Source organism: Nipponia nippon, unplaced genomic scaffold, assembly GCF_047370975.1.
Source record: "Nipponia nippon isolate SJK-2023a ecotype South Korea unplaced genomic scaffold, ASM4737097v1 scaffold_2, whole genome shotgun sequence".
Classification (NCBI taxonomy): domain Eukaryota; kingdom Metazoa; phylum Chordata; class Aves; order Pelecaniformes; family Threskiornithidae; genus Nipponia; species Nipponia nippon.
Window position 1 is genome coordinate 788,835 of NW_028262336.1, and position 21,736 is coordinate 810,570.

The 21,736-nt window shown below is 46.5% G+C and overlaps 1 protein-coding gene across 2 annotated transcripts in view; it reads right to left on the bottom strand.

Moving 5' to 3' along the window:
- EPHA1 (EPH receptor A1) overlaps window positions 1-21,736 on the bottom strand; it is a 35,786-nt gene that overhangs the window by 12,160 nt on the left and 1,890 nt on the right. The window contains exons 2-5 of one of the 2 annotated variants that reach the window (XM_009461555.2): window positions 20,022-20,089; window positions 7,962-8,237; window positions 5,937-6,327; window positions 583-738 (exon numbers count right to left, since the gene is read on the bottom strand). In XM_009461555.2, the coding sequence (XP_009459830.1) occupies window positions 583-738; window positions 5,937-6,327; window positions 7,962-8,237; window positions 20,022-20,089 (891 nt within the window). The remainder of the gene's footprint in view (window positions 1-582; window positions 739-5,936; window positions 6,328-7,961; window positions 8,238-20,021; window positions 20,090-21,736) is intronic. The other variant, XM_087755998.1, reaches the window with a different exon arrangement.

The window sequence follows — 21,736 nt, forward strand, 5'->3', positions numbered from 1 at the left end:
AACCTGCTTCAGTGTCTCACCACCCTCATCATAAAAAATTTCTTGTGTGTGTCCCATCTAAATCTACCCTCTTTCAGTCCAAAACCATTGCCCCTTGTCCTGTCACCACAGGCCTCGGTAAAACGTCTTTCTCCATCTTTCTTATATGCCCCCTTTAAGTATTGAAAGGCCCCAATAAGATTTCGCTGAAGTCTTTTCTTCTCCAGGCTGAACAATCCCAGCTCTCTCAGCCTTTCTTCATAGGAGAGGTGTTCCAGCCCTCTGATCACTTTTATGGCCCTCTTCTGGACTCGCTTTAACAGATCCATGTCTCTTTTGTACTGGGGACCCCAGAGCTGGATGCAGTACTCCAGATAGGGTCCCATGAGACCAGAGGGAGAGAATCCCCTCCCTTGATCTGCTGGCTGCGCTTCTTTTTATGCAACCCAGGATACTATCGGCTTTCTGGGCTGCAAGCACATGTGGCCATCTCATGTACAATTTTTCGCCCACCAGTATCCCTAAGTTCTTCTCTCTAGGGCTGCTCTCAATAAGTTCTTCCCCCAGTCTGTATAGATATTGTTCTTTCTATCTGCGACTCACGGGTGCAAGCAACGTTCTGGCCCTCCGAAGGTGCTCGGTAGAAGCCTGCGTTGCAGGAACAAGATGTAGCCCCCGACTCGTTGGACAAGCTGTTGGGGGGGCACTTCAGGCAGCGTTTAGTCTCCAGGGAGTGACGGTAGAATCCTCGCTGGCAGGCTGTGAAGAGACAAACAAGTCAATAGAAGATGAACAAGAAACCAAGATCAACAAGAAACCACCTGCCAGTTTTGTTGAGTTTCTTGAACTCTCCTTTATCTGCTTCCTTTTCTTCCATTTTCTTAGCTCACAGAAATATTTGGGTTGGAAGGGACCCCTGGAGGTCACCCAGACCAATCATCTTCTCAGAACAGATAGAGAGGAGATGCAAACTCAAGGTAGGATCAATGTTATGACAGGACCTGTAGACTGAAGAAGGGGGATCTCATTCCTCACTGATACTGTATGAAAACAGAAGCTGGTCAACCTCAGAGACTTCCTTCAACATAAACCCAGACCAGTCCCCACCTTGCCCTTCAAGCTTTCTGCACCATAAAGAAGAGCCATAAATACTAGCTCCAAGTCCTTGTACCCCGGGTCAAGAGTCCTCTGCTTGCTGACTTCATATGGGAAAGCCAGCAGAAGCATCTTTTCTGATTTCAAGTGCTGTACCAGAGCATCATCTAGTAGGGCCCTGGGGAATACCTAGATAACTACCAGTTCGCCTAGCAGCATTGAGTGTAACTGGCTACGGAGCCAACACAGACTGCAAGAGAACAGGTGCCACGTGCTTTCTATTTCCAGTCCTACAAAAATAAGCAGCCACATCTTTCTCTAAGTATAACAACTAACACTCTGGCTTTGCTGCTTTGCTGCATTACTATTAGCTTGATCTACAGGAGCACTGGTCTATCTACCAGTTATCTCAAGGTCAATGCTTCACCTCTATAGGTGTGTAGCAGGGAGAAAATGAGGGAGGGAGGTTCAAGTAGCCTGCGAATTTAATGGTTTACCGGCCTGTGCTAAATGAATCTATCAAACGTTCTTAAACTAAAGAAACAAACAACCCATCGCTAATGAGATGGTTGAGGAATGCATACACTCATTTTCTGCCACAGCTACCACCTTGCATTTAACTTGAGCATTGAGGGAATGACCCTTTTCATATTGCACTATAAAAACAACAATGTCCTGTGTAATCCCTCAGGAGATCCCAACGGAGAACACCCTAAAGCCACCTGCTCAGGAGCCTGACACAAATGGCTTACTGCGGTGGAGCACAGCATAGGAAATGATCCTTTATCCAGAAGACAAAAATCAATCCAGCCATTCCTACTATGTGACACAGAGGAACACCTGAGGGACCCGAAAAAATTTCCACTAACAAAGGCCAAACAAGACTCCCCACCATCAGCCTGAGGAAGAGTCATTATCCTCACTGTACGTTGAGATCTCTCTCTAGAAAGTCAGTGGCTTCATCTCATTCCTATTGGTCCCCCTTCTTGCCCCGGGATGGCAGGCAGACTGGCCCATTAACACTGGATAACATCAACTGGCCTACCAGTTGCATAGTAATACCATCACACAACCATTTGGGGATACTATGACAATACACAGGCCAAAAGGATTTGCAGCAGTTAAGCCTAAAGAGCAGGGAAAGGAGAAGTAATCAAAAGAAGCAGGAGCAACCAGCACCTTCCAATTTGGGGAAATAACAGAACCTCTCAGGAACGAGTCTGTCATTCTGAGCTACAACCATACAACGATGTGGTCAATGATAGCACAGCCTGCTGAAAGAATTACAAGGCTCAAGCATTGTCACCAGCCCAAAGAGACTCCATTTATATTCAAGATCAAATCATCTCCTTCAGAAATTGGCAAGAAGAAGAAAAGTCACTTTGATCTCTATGCTGCTCATGACTGGGAGCACCTCTACATGCTGGAGCAAGGATGAAAGCTTTGTGGCCTCCTGCCATTTTGCTCCAGCATGAGATTTCAAAATTCCTGACACTGGATCAGTTTGGGTCAGGAGAGCTTTGACAGCAACATGAAAAACAAACAAAGCGCAGGGCCACAGACTTGTATAACACATTGTTCCCTAGACAATACTACCTGCCATAAATATGGGATGACATACACACCCTCTTACTATCAGGCTGAGACAGTCAGCACGTAAATTAGGGAAATCTGGGTTTGGGGACTTTTGCAAGAGCAGCTAGCTCTGACGCCAAGAGAGCCTCTGTTGGGCCTCTGCTCCTCCAAGCCTGCGCTCCAGTGTCGCTCCAGCCCACAGTCCCCATCTGCTGCCTGGTCTCCACTTTACTCATCGGTGGTGCCGAGACCCTTCAAGCGGGAGAGCTGCCTGGCAGGGAGACAGCACCGGGAGAGCTGCCTGGCAGGGGGAGAGCACGCCTGGTAGGGAGAGGGAGCGCAGGCAGGGAACTGCACGGGGCACATCTGGGCGAAGGGACAACGCCAGGAGGTAACCGGGCAGGCACCGGCTGGCCGGACCAGGTCACATCACCTGAGCCCGCGGCTGGAGCAGTAACCTAAGGGGGGGCAGGAGGTGCAGGCAGGAGCGGAGGCACCCGGCTGCCTGCGCGACCCAGACGCCAGCACGGCCCCAGCCCCGGGCCCGCTGGGAGGGACGGAGCAGCGGGGGTGAGGCCACCCCGCCTCGGACCGGCGGCCCACACAGGCCCAGGCCAGCCCCGGCCGGCGCCCTGGGAGCGGCACGCAGAGCAGAGCCCCGCAGCCAGGGAGAGCCCCCGGGGCCCGAGAGGGAGCGGCCCCGGCGCCTCAGGGCGGACCCCCGCGCCCCGGCCACCCTCACCCGGCCGCGGGCCGCCGCCTGACCGCACGCCCGGCGCCTCGGCTCCCCCGCCGCGGCAACCGGGGCCCAGGCGGCCGCCGTGGCGGTGGCGGCAGCGGCCGGCAGGTGGCTGCACAGCACCGGCGAGGCCCCGCGGTGCCCGGCCCCGCCCCGGAGGCGGTGCGAAGCCTCCCCCGTGGCGCCCGGCGGGTCCGGGGGCAGCGGAGGCCGGCGGGCCGCGGCCCGGGCCTGCCGCATGGCGGGGGTGAGGCGGCGCTGCCCGGCAGGCCGCGGAGCCCGGCTCCCACCGCCGCCCGCCTCCCTTCCCTGGAGGCCTTGGGCTCCCTGGGCAGAAGCAGAGGAGCGGCTGCCCGCGGCTCCCCCAGGAGCGCAGCCGGCGGCGGTGGTGCAGAGCCCGCAGGCCCCGCTCCCGCCCAGCCCCTCTGGCACCCGGTTTCCCCGGCCCTTGGGCAGCCGCTGCGGGCAACAAGATGGGAAAAACAGGCCTGGGAACGGGCCTGCTGAGGACTGCAGAGGGCAGAGAGGCGGGCTGCGGCCCTCCCTTCATTCCTTATTCCTACAGGTGCTTGCTCCTCGGGAGACTGCCAGCAAGCACCGGGCAGCCTGCGGGCGCCAGGCCTGAGCCGACGGGGAGCTCGGCTTGCCCGCCACCCTGCAGAGCCCATCAAGGAACCAGAACACAGGCCAGGGGCACAGCCAGCCTTTGTGTTCGCGGTAAATTACATACTTGAGGAAGTTAATCACGGAGCTCTGGGTTTATCGGTAGCAAAGTCTGCAATGCTATGAGAGGCTGAGAGGTAGTGCTCTGGGCAGGCACAGTTTTTCTGGGATCACGGGATGGCTGAGCCATTATGTACCCAGCAGAGCTTTATACGGCTGGGAATTCACTGAGAGGTTGAGTGAATTAGTTCAGAACCTCGACCTCTGGCTTTCTGTTGCCTCCTGTCCTGTAACAGAGGTCAGGTTCTTCTCCCTGTTATGAGGCAAGGGTTGTAGTTAAGCTTTCCTTTTTTTTTGGTTCCTACTTAAGGCAAAACTCGGAACCAGAAGACGCTGCCAGAAGGTCTTCCTTCATCCTGTCCCCCTGTACATGTTGAAGGAGAAGTCCTTCATCTTCTGAGGACAAAGTAGAAGCTGTGACCTCAGCCTTTCTCCTGAACTGGATAGTTCCCAGTTCTTTGCCTGGTCTTTTCCGCTGGGGGAGAAGGACCCCAAGATATCCCCCAGCAGGCAACCTACATTCACCTTCTGCTCTGATCCTCCAGTAAGACACCGCTCTGAACGTGAAGTACCCCTGCTAGGTTCTCCCCTCTTCCCTTCCTCTCCTGGGAGACTTCCCCAGTCCCTACTGATCCTACAAAAGACACTTCTGGCTGCAGCTGTACTTGGGCGGAGTGGGATAAAAGCGCAGATGTAGAATGAACCTGTACTGCGATAGCAGTCAGGGCTTGTCCAGGCATGACGGCTTCCCTGCCCCTTCCCAGGGGAGTGCTCTCCGGAGGGCGGGGAGAGCTCCGTAGCACCTAAGTGGAAAAACTGGCTGAGCTATGCAAGGAGAGGGGATTGCTGGAGAAGGGAGAGGATCTCATGCTTCAACCCACACCAGCTCCCCAAGTGAAATGAGCAGCAAGCAGTGGGAATTCATAGGGGCACCAGATCCTCGTAGCGAGGCAAAGGCAGAACAAAGCAGGGACAGAACACCCGCTGACCCTGACAGCGGTGCACGGATTCCTTTTTCTATATGCCTTAGCCTTGTGCCGTATGGCTCTGACAACAAGAGCAGAGACGTGCTGTCTTTTACCTCTCTCCCTGCAGTAATACACATCCTCCAAAACACCACACGTATCCTCTCCCCTGACAAACGCACAAAGTTGCCCTAAGAAGCTGGATCTTGTCCCTTCTGTGGCAAAGGGAGAGCCCTGCACTGCTTGCTCCAACAACCCTGGCTCGTTCTGTGGCTCCAGTCTCCCAGTGACTCCTCTGTCTGCTAATTGCTCTTCCTCAGAAACGAGCTGGGCACCGATGGTATTGTGCAATGTGCTTTACATGGTTTCCCATGGCAGAAAAGCCATCCCAGTCCAAGCAGAAGGGGACACAGAGGAGAAACTCGACCCCCTCCAGCTCTCAGTTTTCTAGTCACGGGACAAATACACTGCTCCATGTGTCTGACCTGTCTACCCTGAGAGAACAAGGCTGCCATTTAATGGTTGGGAACCAGTTGTTGAGTGAGTCAGTGTCAATCACACAGTTAGAGCTCGCAGAAACTAGCTCCAGAGCTGAAGGCTCCTGGATGAAGCCCAAGAGGGAGTGGAGAGGTGTGTGCAGGTCTTACACCTGCACATGAGGAGAAAAATCACAACTGAAAAAGAGAAGCTAAGGAGGGGAGGAAAGGTATAAGATACACCTGGCAGGCACAGAGGGCAGGCAAGAGAGAGGTAGACCACACTGACGCCCCTACTCCCACTTTATGCTTACAGATGCTCTGATCTCTAGCTCCCTGGAACCTCTCCCATGGCCTACAGCCAGTGTCTGTCTGCATACTCACCTACGCAGCTCCCATCGGCTTCCTCAAACCCCACAGCGCAAAGGCATCGGCCCATTGGTACCAGCCACTCCCCGTCAGTGCTGCAGTGCATCCTGGGGGGAGAGCCCGCTTCTTCAGCTGCATACTCCACGCAGACGCCGGGCACTTCTGTCAGCCCTTCTGAACCTGCTAGCGTCTCTGGAAAACGGGCCAGGCCCCGCACTGCCTCTGGGCAAGTCTTGTAATACACTCGGACAGACACCATCGCTACGCAAGCCCCGGAGTTCTGGAAAGCCAAGTAGAAGCCCCGGCGAGACAGCTTCCCAATGGGGCACACTTCTGTGTTCAGCTGCATGGCGCCCAATTCGATGTCTCTGCTTGTGAAACTTCGATCTGCTGCCACAGTGTTGAGCTAAGCAAAAGAGAAAAAGACAACGGCATTAACATCCGAGCAGGCAGCAGCAGCTGAAATACCCATGCCTCTCAAACTTCTTTTACACGAAGGCCTTTTAGAGGCTGCATGGTCAACTGTTTCTAATGCCAGCGCACTGCATGCTTTCTTTGCACGTGGAGGAAGCGTTAACGGGCTCCGCATCCCTTCTTGCCTCCATACTTTCCAGCATCTCCTTTCAACTCCTTGGCAGTCATTCACTGGTCTTACATACTACACTGTGTTCTGGGTCTCTGATCTCGGAGGTCTTTAGGAACTGCCCCTAAAGGAGCAAATCTCTCTTCTGTGATATTCTTTGCAAATTGTATGCAGTAAAATCACAACAGTGCTTAGAGTTGTGGTTTTAAATTGACCACTGAATTACAGCCACCTGTTTCTAGGCTGTACTTGATGCAGATCACATCATCTACTGCAAGGTGCTTCTCATGCAGCACTCAACGTATTTCAGCGCTGTAGGTACTCAGGTGAAAAATGCTCCCACACTCTTACATTCCCACTGCCTCAGCAAATAAAGGATGAGAGAGAGAGATGCTTTCAGTGCTTGGGCAAATGGGAAAGTCCTCCATGACAGCATGTGATATGGAAGAGCTGGACTGTAGGTGGGGTGGCCTTTCTTCTCAGAGAGCCAGCCTGATAACTGATCCTCTCCACCGCAGGCCCCTCCCCATTACGTGACACCACCCGCTCTGTGGAGTTGGATGGCAGATGAAAGGATCTGCACAGCAGCTGCATCTGGCAGAGGGATCCTAAGGCAGCTTTAGGAGTTGTGGAGGTATCGCATAAATTCACCTGGTAGGTCTCAGCTGCAGGGGAGGTGGAGGAGCACTGGGGAGGGAGGGGAATCCGTTACCAGAGTCCTGCTCGGCCTGTGGTGGCCTTTACCATTCTTTGTTTTCATCACATGCCATTTAAACTGCAGAGGAAAGGGCAGTCAAATAATTTAGGTCTGTGATTTCTTTCAGGACAGAACCAGATTACAGAAGTTCCTTTACAAAAAAATCTGAGGCTCCCTGTTCTGCAGTTCAAATGTTTCCATGGCAAGAGGAAGCTCTGCTGGGGGAAACAGCAGTTAAAATATAGCGGTGCTAAATACTTTCACAGAAGGGAGAATTTCATTATAGCAAGCCATCGCCTCCAGTTTTAGAAAAGAAAGACCCCGTATCTCGTAACAATCGGAGCAAATGATCAGGAGCACAGAGACCTGAACTGGATTCTGTTCTTCTCGCTTTGTCTAATCTTGCTTTGTTACCTAAGGCAAGTCAAATTCCTTTGGTCTCTGCTTTACTATTTCTAAAAATTGGTGTAACCATCTAGCACTGTTATTACCCTTTAGAATCCTTACCTACGTGGTGTCCAGTTAAATAAGTGCTTACGCAGAATGGAGGGCTGATCTCATTTGAAAACTCCTGTGCCTTCTGTGGCAAAGACTGCTCTGAGCATCACAAAGGGCACTGCGGGCAAAGTTTATTCTAAGGACAAGCTTACTATCCGTGCCTCTCCCCAGATGCTGGTTCTCCTAGCCTCCCCCAGCCAGCACGACACACCTAGTTTAAGCTGAAAGATATGACTCAGTCTTCACTCCCAGCGCTACAGACCTTGATGAACAGCGGGCGGCGGAACTGGATCCCGACATCTTGTTCAGACTCCATGTAATAGAGATTGAAGGTCTCTTTGCAGGTCACCACTTCACCTTTGAAGCTCTTGCAGTCCCTCACAGTAAACTTTAGCTCCACATAAATGCGGGAGGCTGCCTCACCCCGATAAATCCAGTTGGTGCGAAGCCAGTGATCAGTGTCACCCTCGGAAAGCACACTGCAGTCCTGGTACATATAGACCGGGGTACCATTTATCATCTGCTGCACTTCACTCCACTGCTCCCAAGGTAGAAGAAAACACACATTGTTAGACAGATGTCAGAAACAAGTTTCGCTTCAAATATGACAGAATCTAGCCTAAAAGATCCGTTCCCATATAGCATTCAGGGCTCAAAGCCTGGCTAACTAACAGGTCTCTTACACTGAGCAAAAGCTGCATCTGGTCTAGACCCCCATATCTGCCTAAACTCTTAACATAGGGAGCAAAGAGGATACTGTAATTAGGATCTGACTTACGACAAATTAAAGGGAACGACAGTACATGGACCCTTGCGCATCCCCTTCATCCTACCTTGGTTCCAAACTATTTCTTTCATACGCTGCCTTAGCTTAGATTGAGAAAAAGACCCGCTACTCCCATGTATTGGCAACTTCTCTCTGATTCAAAGAGTACCGTAGAATGTACCAGATCAGGACTATTATCTGCCCCTGAAAATAATGCACAGCACTTCGGGGTGAGAGAAAGGATGGCCCGACACAATGGGAAGGTCAGCTGCAGAAGGACTGTGCTAGAGCAAGCACTCATTAGTTTGGAGTTCATGCTTCTTTAAGTGTGATATTTTGCAAACCCTAATTTAACTATTAAAACTCACTTGATTTTCCTGACTTCATACTAGGTTCTGCTTCTTCCCCAGGCAAATAATGGCTGGTTATATGACCTCACTGATAGTATTTGTATGAATCCAACAGGGTTTGATACGTATTTTAATATACACTTTTGCTGAATTTTATGTGGTCCTAGTTTTGTTTCTTCACCATAGGTCAGATAAAAAATGCATAGAATATTCACTTTTGAGTAAGTCGCACATGAGAACTGAAAACTTGGAAAGCGAGGTTTTGTCCACAGGGAAAATAACTTAGATCCTTTTTCCACCCGTGCTCAGACTGCCTTTCTCATTATGCTTTAAATTTTTAATCAAATTAAATTGAAACAAGTGCCCACATAGGTATTGGCACAAGTTTAAGCATCTTGGTTTTAAATCACACCCCGGGTTAAGATGCAATTTAAACAAGGCCTCAGTCTCTATATTACTCCAGGCTTGTCAAGTCTCACGGGCTGAGCGTGGGACTCACATTTCTCCAGCACCACCGCCTCCTGCCCTCACAGCACAACCCCGCAGCCTCTCCCCTCGCTTCTCATCCCACAGACCATTCCTCTGCTAGCGGAATATGAGATCCGGACCCGCGGAGCGCCAGAGGAGGCTCTGCTTTTATCCCGTGACTTAGAGCGTACCTCCTATGCAGCCCCACTCTGAAAACCATCAGAGTGCTTTCGCTACGCTAGCCAGCCCTGCTGATAGCCCAAGCTCGTATCTGGCTGATTTCAGCCATTTGCCTAAGTGCATACTAGCAGGCTCCTCCCAGGAAGCTCTCTGGATGGTATCTATGTGTCCCTTCTGGTTTTCTTTTTCTCCATGTAATTAATCTCCAGTGTTACCCCACCCTCTTAATCTGATCCAGCTGGCATACACCTGCACCACACAGGATTTACACTTATTTCACTTACTGGAGGTCAAAGCATTTAGGACAGCAAGAGAAACAGACTGATCAGTCTCAATTGATCAACCAGATGAGGCAATCACTTCATCGCCCCTTGCACTATTTCACTGAAAAACTTCTGGAAAATGCTACGGAACTGAATTTACAACACATCCTGAAGTATATTGAAATAGAAGAAAAGAAGTTAGAAAGGAGAGTAAGAGCAAAGTAGCTTTCGTAAGAAACTGCCAATGTTAGGACTGGCTTTTAGAAACATTTTTCCATGACTGTCTGCCTCCACCAAGCTGATGGGAAATGCATAATTGCATTTGAAGGCTGAGAGTTAGACAAGTTTCCATTAGCAGTTTATCCTAAGGCAATGCCACAGACATGTCTCACCAAAAGACACGAGCTGTTGTGATGCACGTCCTGAATATACCATTTTCAAAACTTAAGTGATACAGGAGCAAAATTTCATTTTCAAGAGGGAAAACTCTAGCAGAAAAATTTCCTTCAAACTCTGCTGCTGGAAAAAAATCCAACTGCGAACTCCTATATTTCTTAGCTTATATCAGCCCAGCTTCTTCCAGACTGAGCTCTTCAGGGCAAAGATGCTGAGCACTGACTATTGCACAGTTTCATATGCAGAGTGGTGCAAAGAAATAACAAGGGAGTCAGACTTGGTTTTTCTAGACTCTGCTGCTGATGGGTAAAGGAAGTAAAATGAGGATATTATTTATGCTAACAATACAGAACTATTGTTAAATATGCTTGTGACTTCTTTTCATTATTCAGTGAAGCTTTTAAATTCAAAGTAGTAGAGGAAAACTGTTACATACAACACTTAATGAAAGGGTGATGAGTCCAGAAGTTGCTAGGCGACTGTCTCACATCCTCAAAGAATCTGCTGCAAAATCAAAATGTATGCCTCAGATTTTTAATGTAATGTTCTTAATGAACATGTGTGGTAAAGTCTGTCTCAATCAATATGAATTACTTGGCTCTCCAGTTTGTCTGCCAATGACATTGAATCCACCTCCTTTGATAACAGAACTTTCTACTCATTTCATTCCAGAACTGTATCCTCACTCCAGTCATCAGTTTGGCCACAGGATGGGAAACACTCTTCTAGGAGAAGTGGGGGTCAGCGGGAGCCAGACTTCCTCATTTTAGGAGTGAGTGAACTGTGATTTTATGACGCTACAGAAAACTTCCTCATGAGATTCAGAATCACAGAAAGACTTAGGTTGGAAAGGACTCTTGGAGATCATCTAGTCCAATTCTCTGCTCTAAGCAAGCTAAAGAGTTCTTAAACTCGTTAAATTTTACTCTTTAAAACTCTTTTTAAACTCTTTTATATTTAAATTCTTGTTTAAGTTTAAGTTTAAACTGTCTTTAAACGAGTCTTCAAACTTTTAAAACCTTTTAGAATTCTTAAAAAGTTGCTAAGAAAACAAAAGCCAATGCATTCTGGAGAGGGCCGTGAAGTAGTAACTTGACTTTCTAAAAAGTCTAAGGATGTAGCCACTGCGTTTGAGAACAAAAGGGTGTAGGGGTTCTCAGGAACTCATATACGAACAAAGGCACTTATTTCCAGAGATTTGTTCTTGAAAGTCTTGGTCTGGTGGTATAATACAGAGCAAAATAATTCCGGCACAGCAATTAGTGTTAAGTGAATGAAAACCTCAGCGCAAAAGTACTATCTCAATAACCTCAAAACACTGTAAGTTTAGGAAAAAGGAAGGCGACTTTCCTCCCATTGCTAGGTTGGATTTAATATAAAGAAAGCAGTGGTGGAGACGAGCTGTCTTTATGAAGGCCGTTCAGAATGACTGGAATGACAACCTGGAAGGGCGCCACTAGATATTTGTAGTGAACAGTATTGGTTTGGTCTGCCTTGTGAGTAAAGATCCAAAGATAAGATAAGGAACATGCCTTTTAATATCTGCCTTGATTGACTCTGAATTGATTATACAGTTTGAAGGCTTACGAAGGAAGGCTTACCCTGCTTTTTCTACAAAAGAGCCTTCTCTAGGTTAGGTCTGTGTCAAGGAGCCTATCTAGGACAACCTGTGATTCCTCCATCCATCCGTGGGCTACTCTTCCTAGGATGTGCCATAAGGTATAAGATGGAAACAAACTGGGACAGTTTGTATGTCTTCTTGGAGCTACTGTCTCAGGCTCTGCAGGCATCAATAAAGTGGTCTCTTTTGGTTTTAGTCTTTTTTATGTGCAAGAAAAAAAAACAACAACAAACTTTTTATGATGACGAATACAAATGTCATCCCTGCTAATAATGAGGTAGGCTACCAGTGACAGAGGCAGCAGACTGTGACAGTATGGCACATCCTTAGGCTCAGACTAGAGTCAAAAGAGCTTGTGGCTCGCAACAGTAATGCTGTCTCCATCTCCAGCTTCCCAGGGACTTGCCCTGTCTCCTTTCAGATAAGAGCTTGCCTTCTGTGACCTATATTTCATTTGCCTTCACATGAGCTTAGCACAGTGGCTTCCAATCTGTGGCCTGCAGGCCCCTGGGGAAAGGCACAGCGATACTTTTAACAGACTTAGAAAAGGCAACAACAAGGCAAGCATCTTGCCAGTAGGCTTAAAGTTACTAAACTAAGCTGCGTATCTCCACTGGAAAAGATAGAGTTCACATACTGAAAACTAAAAACTTGTTTAACTTTGGGTTAGAGAGCTGGACTAAGATGCAAAGACCAACTGAGTTAGTACAGCCAGCTACAGCGTACCTGTGCTTAGCAAGTGCATCTCTTTCCCATTTAATTTGCAACAGAATTCCCGAGTGCTATTTTAATCCATGAAATCTCTTCCTGAAGAAAAATCACGGAGCCCCAAAACAGGAATCCTTTTCAGCAACAATACATCACCGGCGTCCCAAGCCTGAAACCACCTAGCCTGAACACGCACCGCTGAATGGTTTCTACCTCCTTCCCCTGGCAGCACATTTGCCTACGGAGTCTCTGACTTCTGTATAGTAGCATTTGCGTGCTACCGTCACCAAAAAAACCTTCCTGGAATAGATTCAGAGTTGAAGGCAGTTGTACATTACAGGTTCAACTGTACCACATTCTTAACATGGTGCCTCAGAGGAAAGACTGTGACACTAGAGATATCTTGCGGATCCCTGCCGTGATAGGATGAACAGCTTCTCTTCAGCTAAAATACACCTGACAAAAACCTGTCAGTAGGTAAAGCCAGACCAGCCAGTCGAAAATAGCAGCACCACAGCGGTGTTCTGACAGTAGTCCAGAATCAAGTCTCTGTGACCCTTCACTGAAAGTTTCTCAATACTCTTGCAAGTTCTTTTGCTGGTGTGGAAGACAATTTAGATGACGATGACGAAAGAAGTGTGGTGACATCTAGACACTTAACTTCATGAGTCCTATAACTTTAGATCTGAGGACAGCAAAGAAGCTGCTTTTATTTCTTTGATCTTTTGGCAATGGTCAGGGAAGTTTGATTTCATCACATCAGCATGGAGTCTTTGACACAACTGAACACAGAAGTGATGTTTACCTGTCTACGGTATCTTTCTGGGTGGGATGATATATTTTTTCTCCGCAATGATCCATTGATTATTTTCAGGGAGGAGCAACTGCATTATGTAATTACTTGTCCTTTAGGGCACTAGCACACAGGTCTCCATCCCACCCATCTCCTTCCGATTTAATTTGTACTCAGGTTCTTATGGGAAGATAAGGTGCTCATGTGAGCCACAGAGCTCCAGCGTATTGATTACAGAACCTGTTTTTCAAACCCAGGTTCTGCTGTCTGCTCATTCTCTGAACTGTCTGGTCGCATTTAAGTCTTGCATGAAAACAGTTCTGGTCACAACAGATGCTACCAGGTAAGGAATAATGATACTCTAGTCCAACATTTCACCTAGATATTTTGGAACACTTGTTTTATATATATGTATTTCGCTAACACCCGCTAACAATATCAATAACTACGAAAAGGACAGGAGTGGAAAATCAGATGGTGCATCTTAACAGTTCAGAATTCATGGCTGAAGTCCTATTACCAATAAAGCAAATGTTAGCTCTCATGGGATTTTTGTGCTACATTATACATTGTGTAGGACCCATTGTAAATGGAAGTGATTTTTTTTTTCCCCAAGGAAAAGGGCTTTGTATGGTGTGAGTTATGGTTTTGTATGGTGTGTCATGTATACTTCCAGTATTTACAGAGAACCTGGGAAATGAGTCTGATGGCAATGGGGCAATATTTGTTCTGTGTGCATAGGTTCCTTTTTAAGATGAGCGACAGACCAGGTGGAATCCCACAGAGGGAGAGGGTAATTGTCCCTTTTCTTTGAGGTGATCAAACCTGCCTGGAGAAAAGAAGCTGCAGGAGATGGCAGCATGAAAGTCACAGTGAGGAGCTGGCAGGCTCCAGGTCAAGCATAGGGAAGCCAGGAACTAGCCCTTAGAAGCAATGGAAATAACATTCCAAGAAATCAGAAGGAACAGACACATTTTTCTGCAACTCTGCCTCTGAGATGGTAAGAATCACACTTCAAAGCATAGGTCTATACAGCAAGGACACAGCAGGCAACAAAAGATACAAAGCCTTTCCTTTCTAACCTTCCTGCCTGCAAACTCACCAGTATTTTGGTTGGTAATATAATAAAAGTCGTTTTGGTTTTTACTTTAAATAGCCCGTTAGTCTTCTAGGAGGACCGTGCTATAGGCAGACTCATCTCAAAGTTCCAGCTGACTTGTGGTGCTTTTGTGTTGACGTGAGGAAGTTCAGTGAACCTTGTCCACTCTCTTTCGACTGCTATAAAAGGGTGAATCAGCTTCCTGAAGCTCCTAGGCAACAGTGCTGTCATGACCGTAGTCCCTGAGCAGCCATGGTGATGCATGTCACGGCTGTACAGCATCTTCGTTTTGGCTCAGAACGTGGTCTTTTCTGCCCTTCAGGTCATAACACTGAGTGCACCAGCTGAGATGATTGCTGCTTGGGTCTGTGGCAGTGACTTCATCCTAGGTTGGTGGCTCATGCAATCTGGCCTACGGTACAGTTACTAATTTACACTTTACTTCCTCTCATATCACTCTTTTTACTCCCCCCTCTCACCCCTCTGAGTAAAGTAAAGGATATCTGGATACGCGTAACATTTTTTTTCCTTCACTCCCAAATCCACACAAAATAACTAATTTTCACTTAACTGAATATCATCAACAAGTATGTCCACCAGTCTGCATATCAACAGCAGCAGGGCATGTCAGGATATGACCCCGAAGCCAGAACTGTTCCCATTTCCAGTTAGTTGTTGACTTCACTAGGCATTTGTCCTTTACTTCTATATAAATCCTGTTCACTTGGAAGAGCTAATCCCCTGTGCCTGATATACTTAAACTGAGGTATATACTGCTACTCGATTCCAGGCTCAGAGGTGATGATAGATCTTTGAGTTCGATCTTAAAGGACACGCACTGTCAACAGTTGTGGGAAGAGATGCACGCAATAGCATTTCTGATGGTTATTTTTCACACCACCTTTGGATGCTACAAAAAGCTGACTGGTTGAGACTCATTGCAAGTAAGACTATCTAAGCAAGATACAAAGAAGTCTGATTAAAAGTGAACGGCCACGGTTTAATGAAACAGGAGTGCCATGCTGGAATAACTTGCAGGTTGAGGGCTGTGTGGCCCACAACATTATTTCTTTCATGACCAGGCCTATCTGTCTGAGCAGAAGTGGTGGAAACAGAAACCAGCCATCAGCTGTTATTAACATTTGGGACCTCTTAGTCCAGTGGAACACTACCTCGCCTTGCTAGAACCTGAAGGCACGTAAACGTTATGCTGAGGTCAGCAATACAGGAGTTGCTAGCAGATCACAGGTACTTGATCTAGTCTATTACCTAAAGAAAATAATTGAGCAGCGTAAAATTTGTACCATGCCTGGGATTTAATAGAAAAAACAGCAACAAAAAAAAAAAAAATCTGAGCACTGGCTTACTCATATTGCATTCACATGGCTTTGGCAGCTGCTATGTTCATAACCAGAGCTCCTGTGAAACACGGGGTGCAGAACTGCACAGGAATTACATAATTTCCAAAGTTTTTTGAGTGTTTTTGGAGCCACAATAGCTGCAGTTAGTGGCTATTTATGAATAGCCTCCGGGATACATTAGGTCACTGGGATTAAATGCACATCCTTAATCTGTGTGAAGGTAGGCTTTGGAAAAGTTGAGCAGATCAGGTGCCGTGCACACCGGGAGACCTGGTAGAAAGTTTGAAACTGATAGCAACACTTGGAAGTATGTGTGGAAGCAAGCAAGAGTATGGAATAGGCAGAAAAAATTATGTCCTCCACCTCAACATATATAGGAGACTGAGAACAATGGCAGCCTAGAAAGGAGACTAAGAAAATCATCTGAAAACTTCAATAATACTATGATCCATGCAGGAATATCATTTGGGAAAAATAAGCTCCTTAAACCAGCTACCAGTTGAGAACTGAGCACTGCTGAGCCTTTAATATGTAATAAATATGATACGATTTGGCAATTAGTGGCAGCAGCAGAGTTCATGGGATTTCTGAAATAAGAGATATCCAATTTAAAAACAAAGTTACTGTGAAAAAGGACCCTTTTACAAGCAGGCAGCTGTAGAACTGGTGAAAGCATGCCTCCCAAGAAAACATACCAGCTAAAAAAGAATAAAGTGTGTTTAATTTACAATCCATTCAACAGCATAGAGACAGAAGGTCATATCGAGAGACCCAGTATGCAGCATCCGACAGTACCAACGGCTAGGAATTTAAGTAGTCACATATACTTATGAAAGTATGATTGGATTACGCAAATACTGTTCACACACAAAAAAAAAGAAATTGGAAATAGTGGATAAAAGGGAAAACTTGAAGATCGGCCCACAAGCTGGGGGTGAAATAATCATAGCAGCTAAAGACAAATATTGGATTGCCCAATATGTTGTATCATAGGCCTACATAAACTGATACAGAAAATCCACAGGAATAGATATTACAGAGCTCAAAACTTTAAATCAGGTAAAACCGGGAGGACCTTTTGTGCCTGGGCTAAAAACACAGGCTCAGAACATGAACGAACAAACAACACAAAACTATCATGTAAACACAGAAAGATGTAGGTGGGAAGGGACCTTTGGGTCCCTACTCCAATCCCCTGCTTACAGCAAGGCTAACTTGAAAGCCGGGTTGGGTTGCTCAGGGCCTTGTCTATTAAAAGCAAAATGCAAGAGGATAACATGACTCCTCATCACCATCTGTTCAAAGATGATGTAATTATACTTGAAAGCACAATAGAGATAAATAACTTTTTATACTGTTATTTTACAAGCTGCCAAAAAGCAATGCTATGATGCGCAGTAACTGAATTTGTTCATGATAGGATTTGAGAAGCCCTTTTTGGACAGTTTCAGTGATTTTTGAAATCAGTTCAAGTAGCCAGGCTGGTTTTGCAGCATAGGGAGCCTTAAAGAAATGTCAGAGCAAGTAAATTCTGGACTCCTCACACCTTCAAAGTGATCATCATTAGCTCTGTAATATATGTTGAAAGATGGGAATCTACCACTATACTGTAATATACCTCTCCATGCCCAACTGGTATGGCTCTCTCAAAAGTTCAGTGACAAAAAATTATCAAGGGATTTGTTAGATGATGGGGGGGGTGGTAAGGAAGATAAGAAAGTGATTATAGGAACTACAATCTGCCTTTTTAAGGGTCCAGTTTCCAATAGTAGCTTAAAATGAATGAAACCCTTTCTAAACAGCTATTACAAAGCAAGCTAGCACAAACGTTTTAGCAAATAAACTTCTACAGATACTTTAGTAAAGTACAGACACTTTCACCTAAAGACTACCTTTAAGCTTAGGCAAGATTTCACTGCCAGTTAATGTACTCTAAGAGTCCAGAAAAATGAGCCATGCTGTCCAAAACGGCCTGGTACACAGCTTGGTGTTCTTAAGCTGAGCATGTGTTAACAGAAGCATTGTCTCTACTGGATACAGACCAAGTCTGACCATGAAACAATCACACAGGGCAAGCCACCTCATCCGTTGTCAGTGGGTAAAAGTGAGGAGAGAACAAAGGTGTAATTCTGCCTCCACAGTATAATCCAACCTCTTCTGAGCTATGCCTCGGAGACCTTGTCCATATAAAGCATGAAAATTCCTCACAGCAAATTCCTCCTCTGTGTCATAAGCATATTGACAGAAATCCAGCTCACAGATGGGAGATCTCTGGCATCTGAGGTTAGGTACAAGTAGCAGTGTTACATGAAATACACCCTTCAACTCTGTATGCAATAGAGTTCAGATGTTTCCAGCCTGTTACTAATCAAGCTAGTCTGACTATTCAGTATTAACCTTAGCTCTTTTGTGTCAAAAAATGTTCTGAATTAATCTCAGTTCTCTTTCGAACCTATTTACTTTTTCATTTTGGAAGAATAGTTTCAGAAACAGTTGTTCAAAGTTGTGATTCCAAGAGAATTGCCCATTGTTCCCTTTTTGCTTGAGGCAATTTGTCAGCCTTCCACCTAACAGTTATTGGGAAATGACGTCATTAGACAAATCCCTGCAAAAGAGTTGCTCATCAGAAGTCAATGAATCGGTTCTTCATCCTTTGTTAGTTTATCAGTCATCAGTACCCTAATCTATTAGTTTAGATTGCTCTCAGGCCATGTCTTCCAGCACCTTCTACAATTCCCAGGTACAACTACTATATTTTAAACGTACATATTGTAAAAAGCAGATGTAGCACAAGCAGAAGGGTATGCCAACTCCTAGCACTGCTGTGAACCTACTGTGCAAAAATCAGATGTTCTGTAACAAAGGTTTTGTCTTCTTCCTACCAGATTATTTTTAGAATGAGCTTTTCAGTGGTTTTTTCCAATCTCTTCAAGAGGCAGACTTCATCCTGAACGTGCCTGGAGCCTAGTATTGAGTTAAAATTACCACACAGACAGTTGATGGGGACAACAAAGGGAACAATGGGCAAAACATGATCTATATGTATGTCTCACTAGGGCACCTGTTTTGAGTTAGGGTATAATAATAATAATAATAACCAAAACAGCTGTACTAATGAAACAAATGCAGTTATGCCAGTACAGGAGAACCTCACTGTCTGGCTCCAGTTCACCCAGCAAGACTACCAGGAGTAGGAGGAGGCTGGGGTGAATTTAAACCAGCCACAGCGCATTACAGAAGAAAGTTATGAAAATGAGTTAGGAACAGGCTGAACCCAGGTCTATTTTATAAGCAGCAAGGGTAAAGACTCTTCCTCCATAGGAGAGGTTGGGGCTTGCTAGAAAGATAAGAGCGTGGATGAGGAACTGGAACTATGTATTAACATAATGTCCTTCTAACTCCTGCAACCTAGCCCCTGAATTCCCTTTTCTTTGTGCCTTCCTTGCACCACTCCCACAGTCCTGCTGTTACGAAGGAAACCATCTTCAGTAACGTAGGTTGTGACGCCAGAGGGACTGCTCAACCGTACTTGATGCAAAATAGCTGTACTTGTACAAAAATAGCTGAGAGCTCAGCTGTCTTTTTGGGTCCAATTTTGCAGTGGTTCCAGGAAAAGATTTTGAAGAACTTCCATCAACTCAATTTTAGTCATGAAACAAGGGAAATGCCTCTCTCATTATCAGCTGTGTGGGCCAACCACAGCATTAGGGCTGGGTGTAAAGTCCTGGAACCTTGCAGCCCACCCAGCAGGCCGGATTGCTGCCCGATGAGTTAACAGTTATTTCTTCAGTCAGCTGCTGATTTAAAAAATTTGTGACTGTTTAGTACTCAAGAGAAAAAAAGACAGAACAGCCTTGAACAGACAAAGATTCTAAATTCTTAAGAGACTTGGAGACAGAAATACTTCTGCCATGGCTATTTGCCCGGAAAAGGAGACATAAGATGCATTTGCAACATGTTAGGATGAAAAACAGCGTGATGATTTGATTTTTTCTTTTTTCTCCATGAAGTTTTATTACTTTGTGGAAACAATGTATTTCAAGGACATGTTTAATCACTGAGAGCTACTGGAAGTCAATAGGCATCAGATGAGCTACTGGAAGTCAATGGGGCATCAGTCCTCAAACAGCTGGCTAACGGGTGAAGCTGCAGAGGTGAAGGGGCTGCAAAGGAGAGTCACAAAGCATACAATGTCCAGGAGAGGGTGGAGCTGAAGAAGCCTGATTTTGGGAGGCAGGGTGAAATTTCAACTTAGATTATGCTTTTCCATCATTTAGTACTCCCAGTGGCTCCCCTTCCTTGAACATGCGTACTCACCCCTACTTCTGGAGGGTCTGGAAGCCAGCCGAGTTCACCCTGCGCGGTGCTTGTGTCAAGTAGATCCACTGAACACCAGAAGAAGGGGAGGGGAAAAAAAAAAAAAATCAGTGACCCAACTCATACGGCCTGTGGACTGGCTTCATCCTCCTTTTGTCACAGAAGGCAAAGCCTGCACTTCCCCTCTCAGCCCCAGACCCTTTGTGACCTTTTACCTTCAAAAAGCACAGCTGGAGGAGGGATGGGAAGATACAAAACCGTGCAGCTAGTCGGGAGTTAAAAGATTTTCCTGACATATGAGACCCCCTCCCCTTCCACCCTCCTCTCAAGTAATACCCACACACATCCAAAAAATGCAGCCCTGACAAATTTTTCCACTTCCTAAAGCTGCCCCAAAATGGGAGCAGGAGGCTGAAGCCTATTGAAATGGGAACCCAGCATTAGCAGCTGAACACGTCTTTCCTTGGAATAGGAAGGCAGCAGACTAAATGGATGAAGAGGCAGGCGATCAACTAAATTACCAACACAAAAGATCAATCATTGTCGCCCAGAGGTACTATTCGGTGCTTGAAACACTGTGGGAAAGTACAGAGGCAGTGTGAAATTGTAGAAGGGACTTTCCATGGTCACAGTACCCAAAAGCCATGAGATGCATCAGTTGCTCAAACTGCTGAGCCCTCTACCTCTGACCCAGGCTGCCCACCATCTGATGGTGGCCTTGAAATCGTTTCGCTCTCTCCCCCCACAAGTGTTTTAGCCATGACAGGAAGAGAATAACAGCTCGCAGGCACAGCATTGCCACCTCTTGCAGAACTGCACTGCACCGCTGTGTTGTTAAGCCTTGGCTCCTGGAGTCATGTGACAATGGAGAAATTCAGCGGTCTGTTCATTCTTAGCCCTCAAAGAAATTTGAAAATGTGATCAGAGTTTGCCCTCAAGTCTTGGTCTGAAGAGAAATTAAAAATGGATCACTTCACAGGCAAACAGGGAGAGGAGTTGGAATAAGTCATACTGCTGGATGTGCGGCTTCGTGCCTGCCTTTGGGTCTGCTGGTGCTGCCAGAACAGACTACTGGTTTTGGTGCACCTATCGCAGCCCCAGCTTGGAAACACAGGAAACAGGAAAAATTCCTTGGATTCCCTTTTAGATTCCTGTGGGTGTATACAGAGGGGTCATTTCTAAACATCTCCGAAAAGAATTTGGGGGTGAAAGGTAGGAGGGGGGAAATATTTAAATGACATTTAAATAACCAGATTTCCTCCCCCTCATCTGACTGCTTTACAAATACTGCCTGCCAACTACAAGTAATAGAGTGTAAAGTGCAGATCAGCAAGAGTCCTGTGGAATGAGGAAGCAGGCTGTGGGCCCAGAACTGGAGATAAGAGGGATTGCATTGCTGTTCTCACCTCTGAAACACCGGCTCAGGATTGGGAGAAGGGAAAAGCAGGAATCCAGGTTTTGCAAGTTCGCGGTGTTCACAGCATGGTCATATGGCAAAACCTTCCTAGCCACAGACTCCCTGTCCAGACAAGGCTCCTCACTCACTTCCCTTCTGCTCTCAGTCTCTATTTGAGATACTGTTCTTGTGGTGTTGGCTCCAAAAACTCTCAAGGTGAGGTAGCCTGTCCTTCCAAGACCATCACCCAGCTAATACCTATCCCACGCACTTCAGGCCTGACGCAGCGATGTGGAAGCGAGAGGGGCGGCATGGCAAG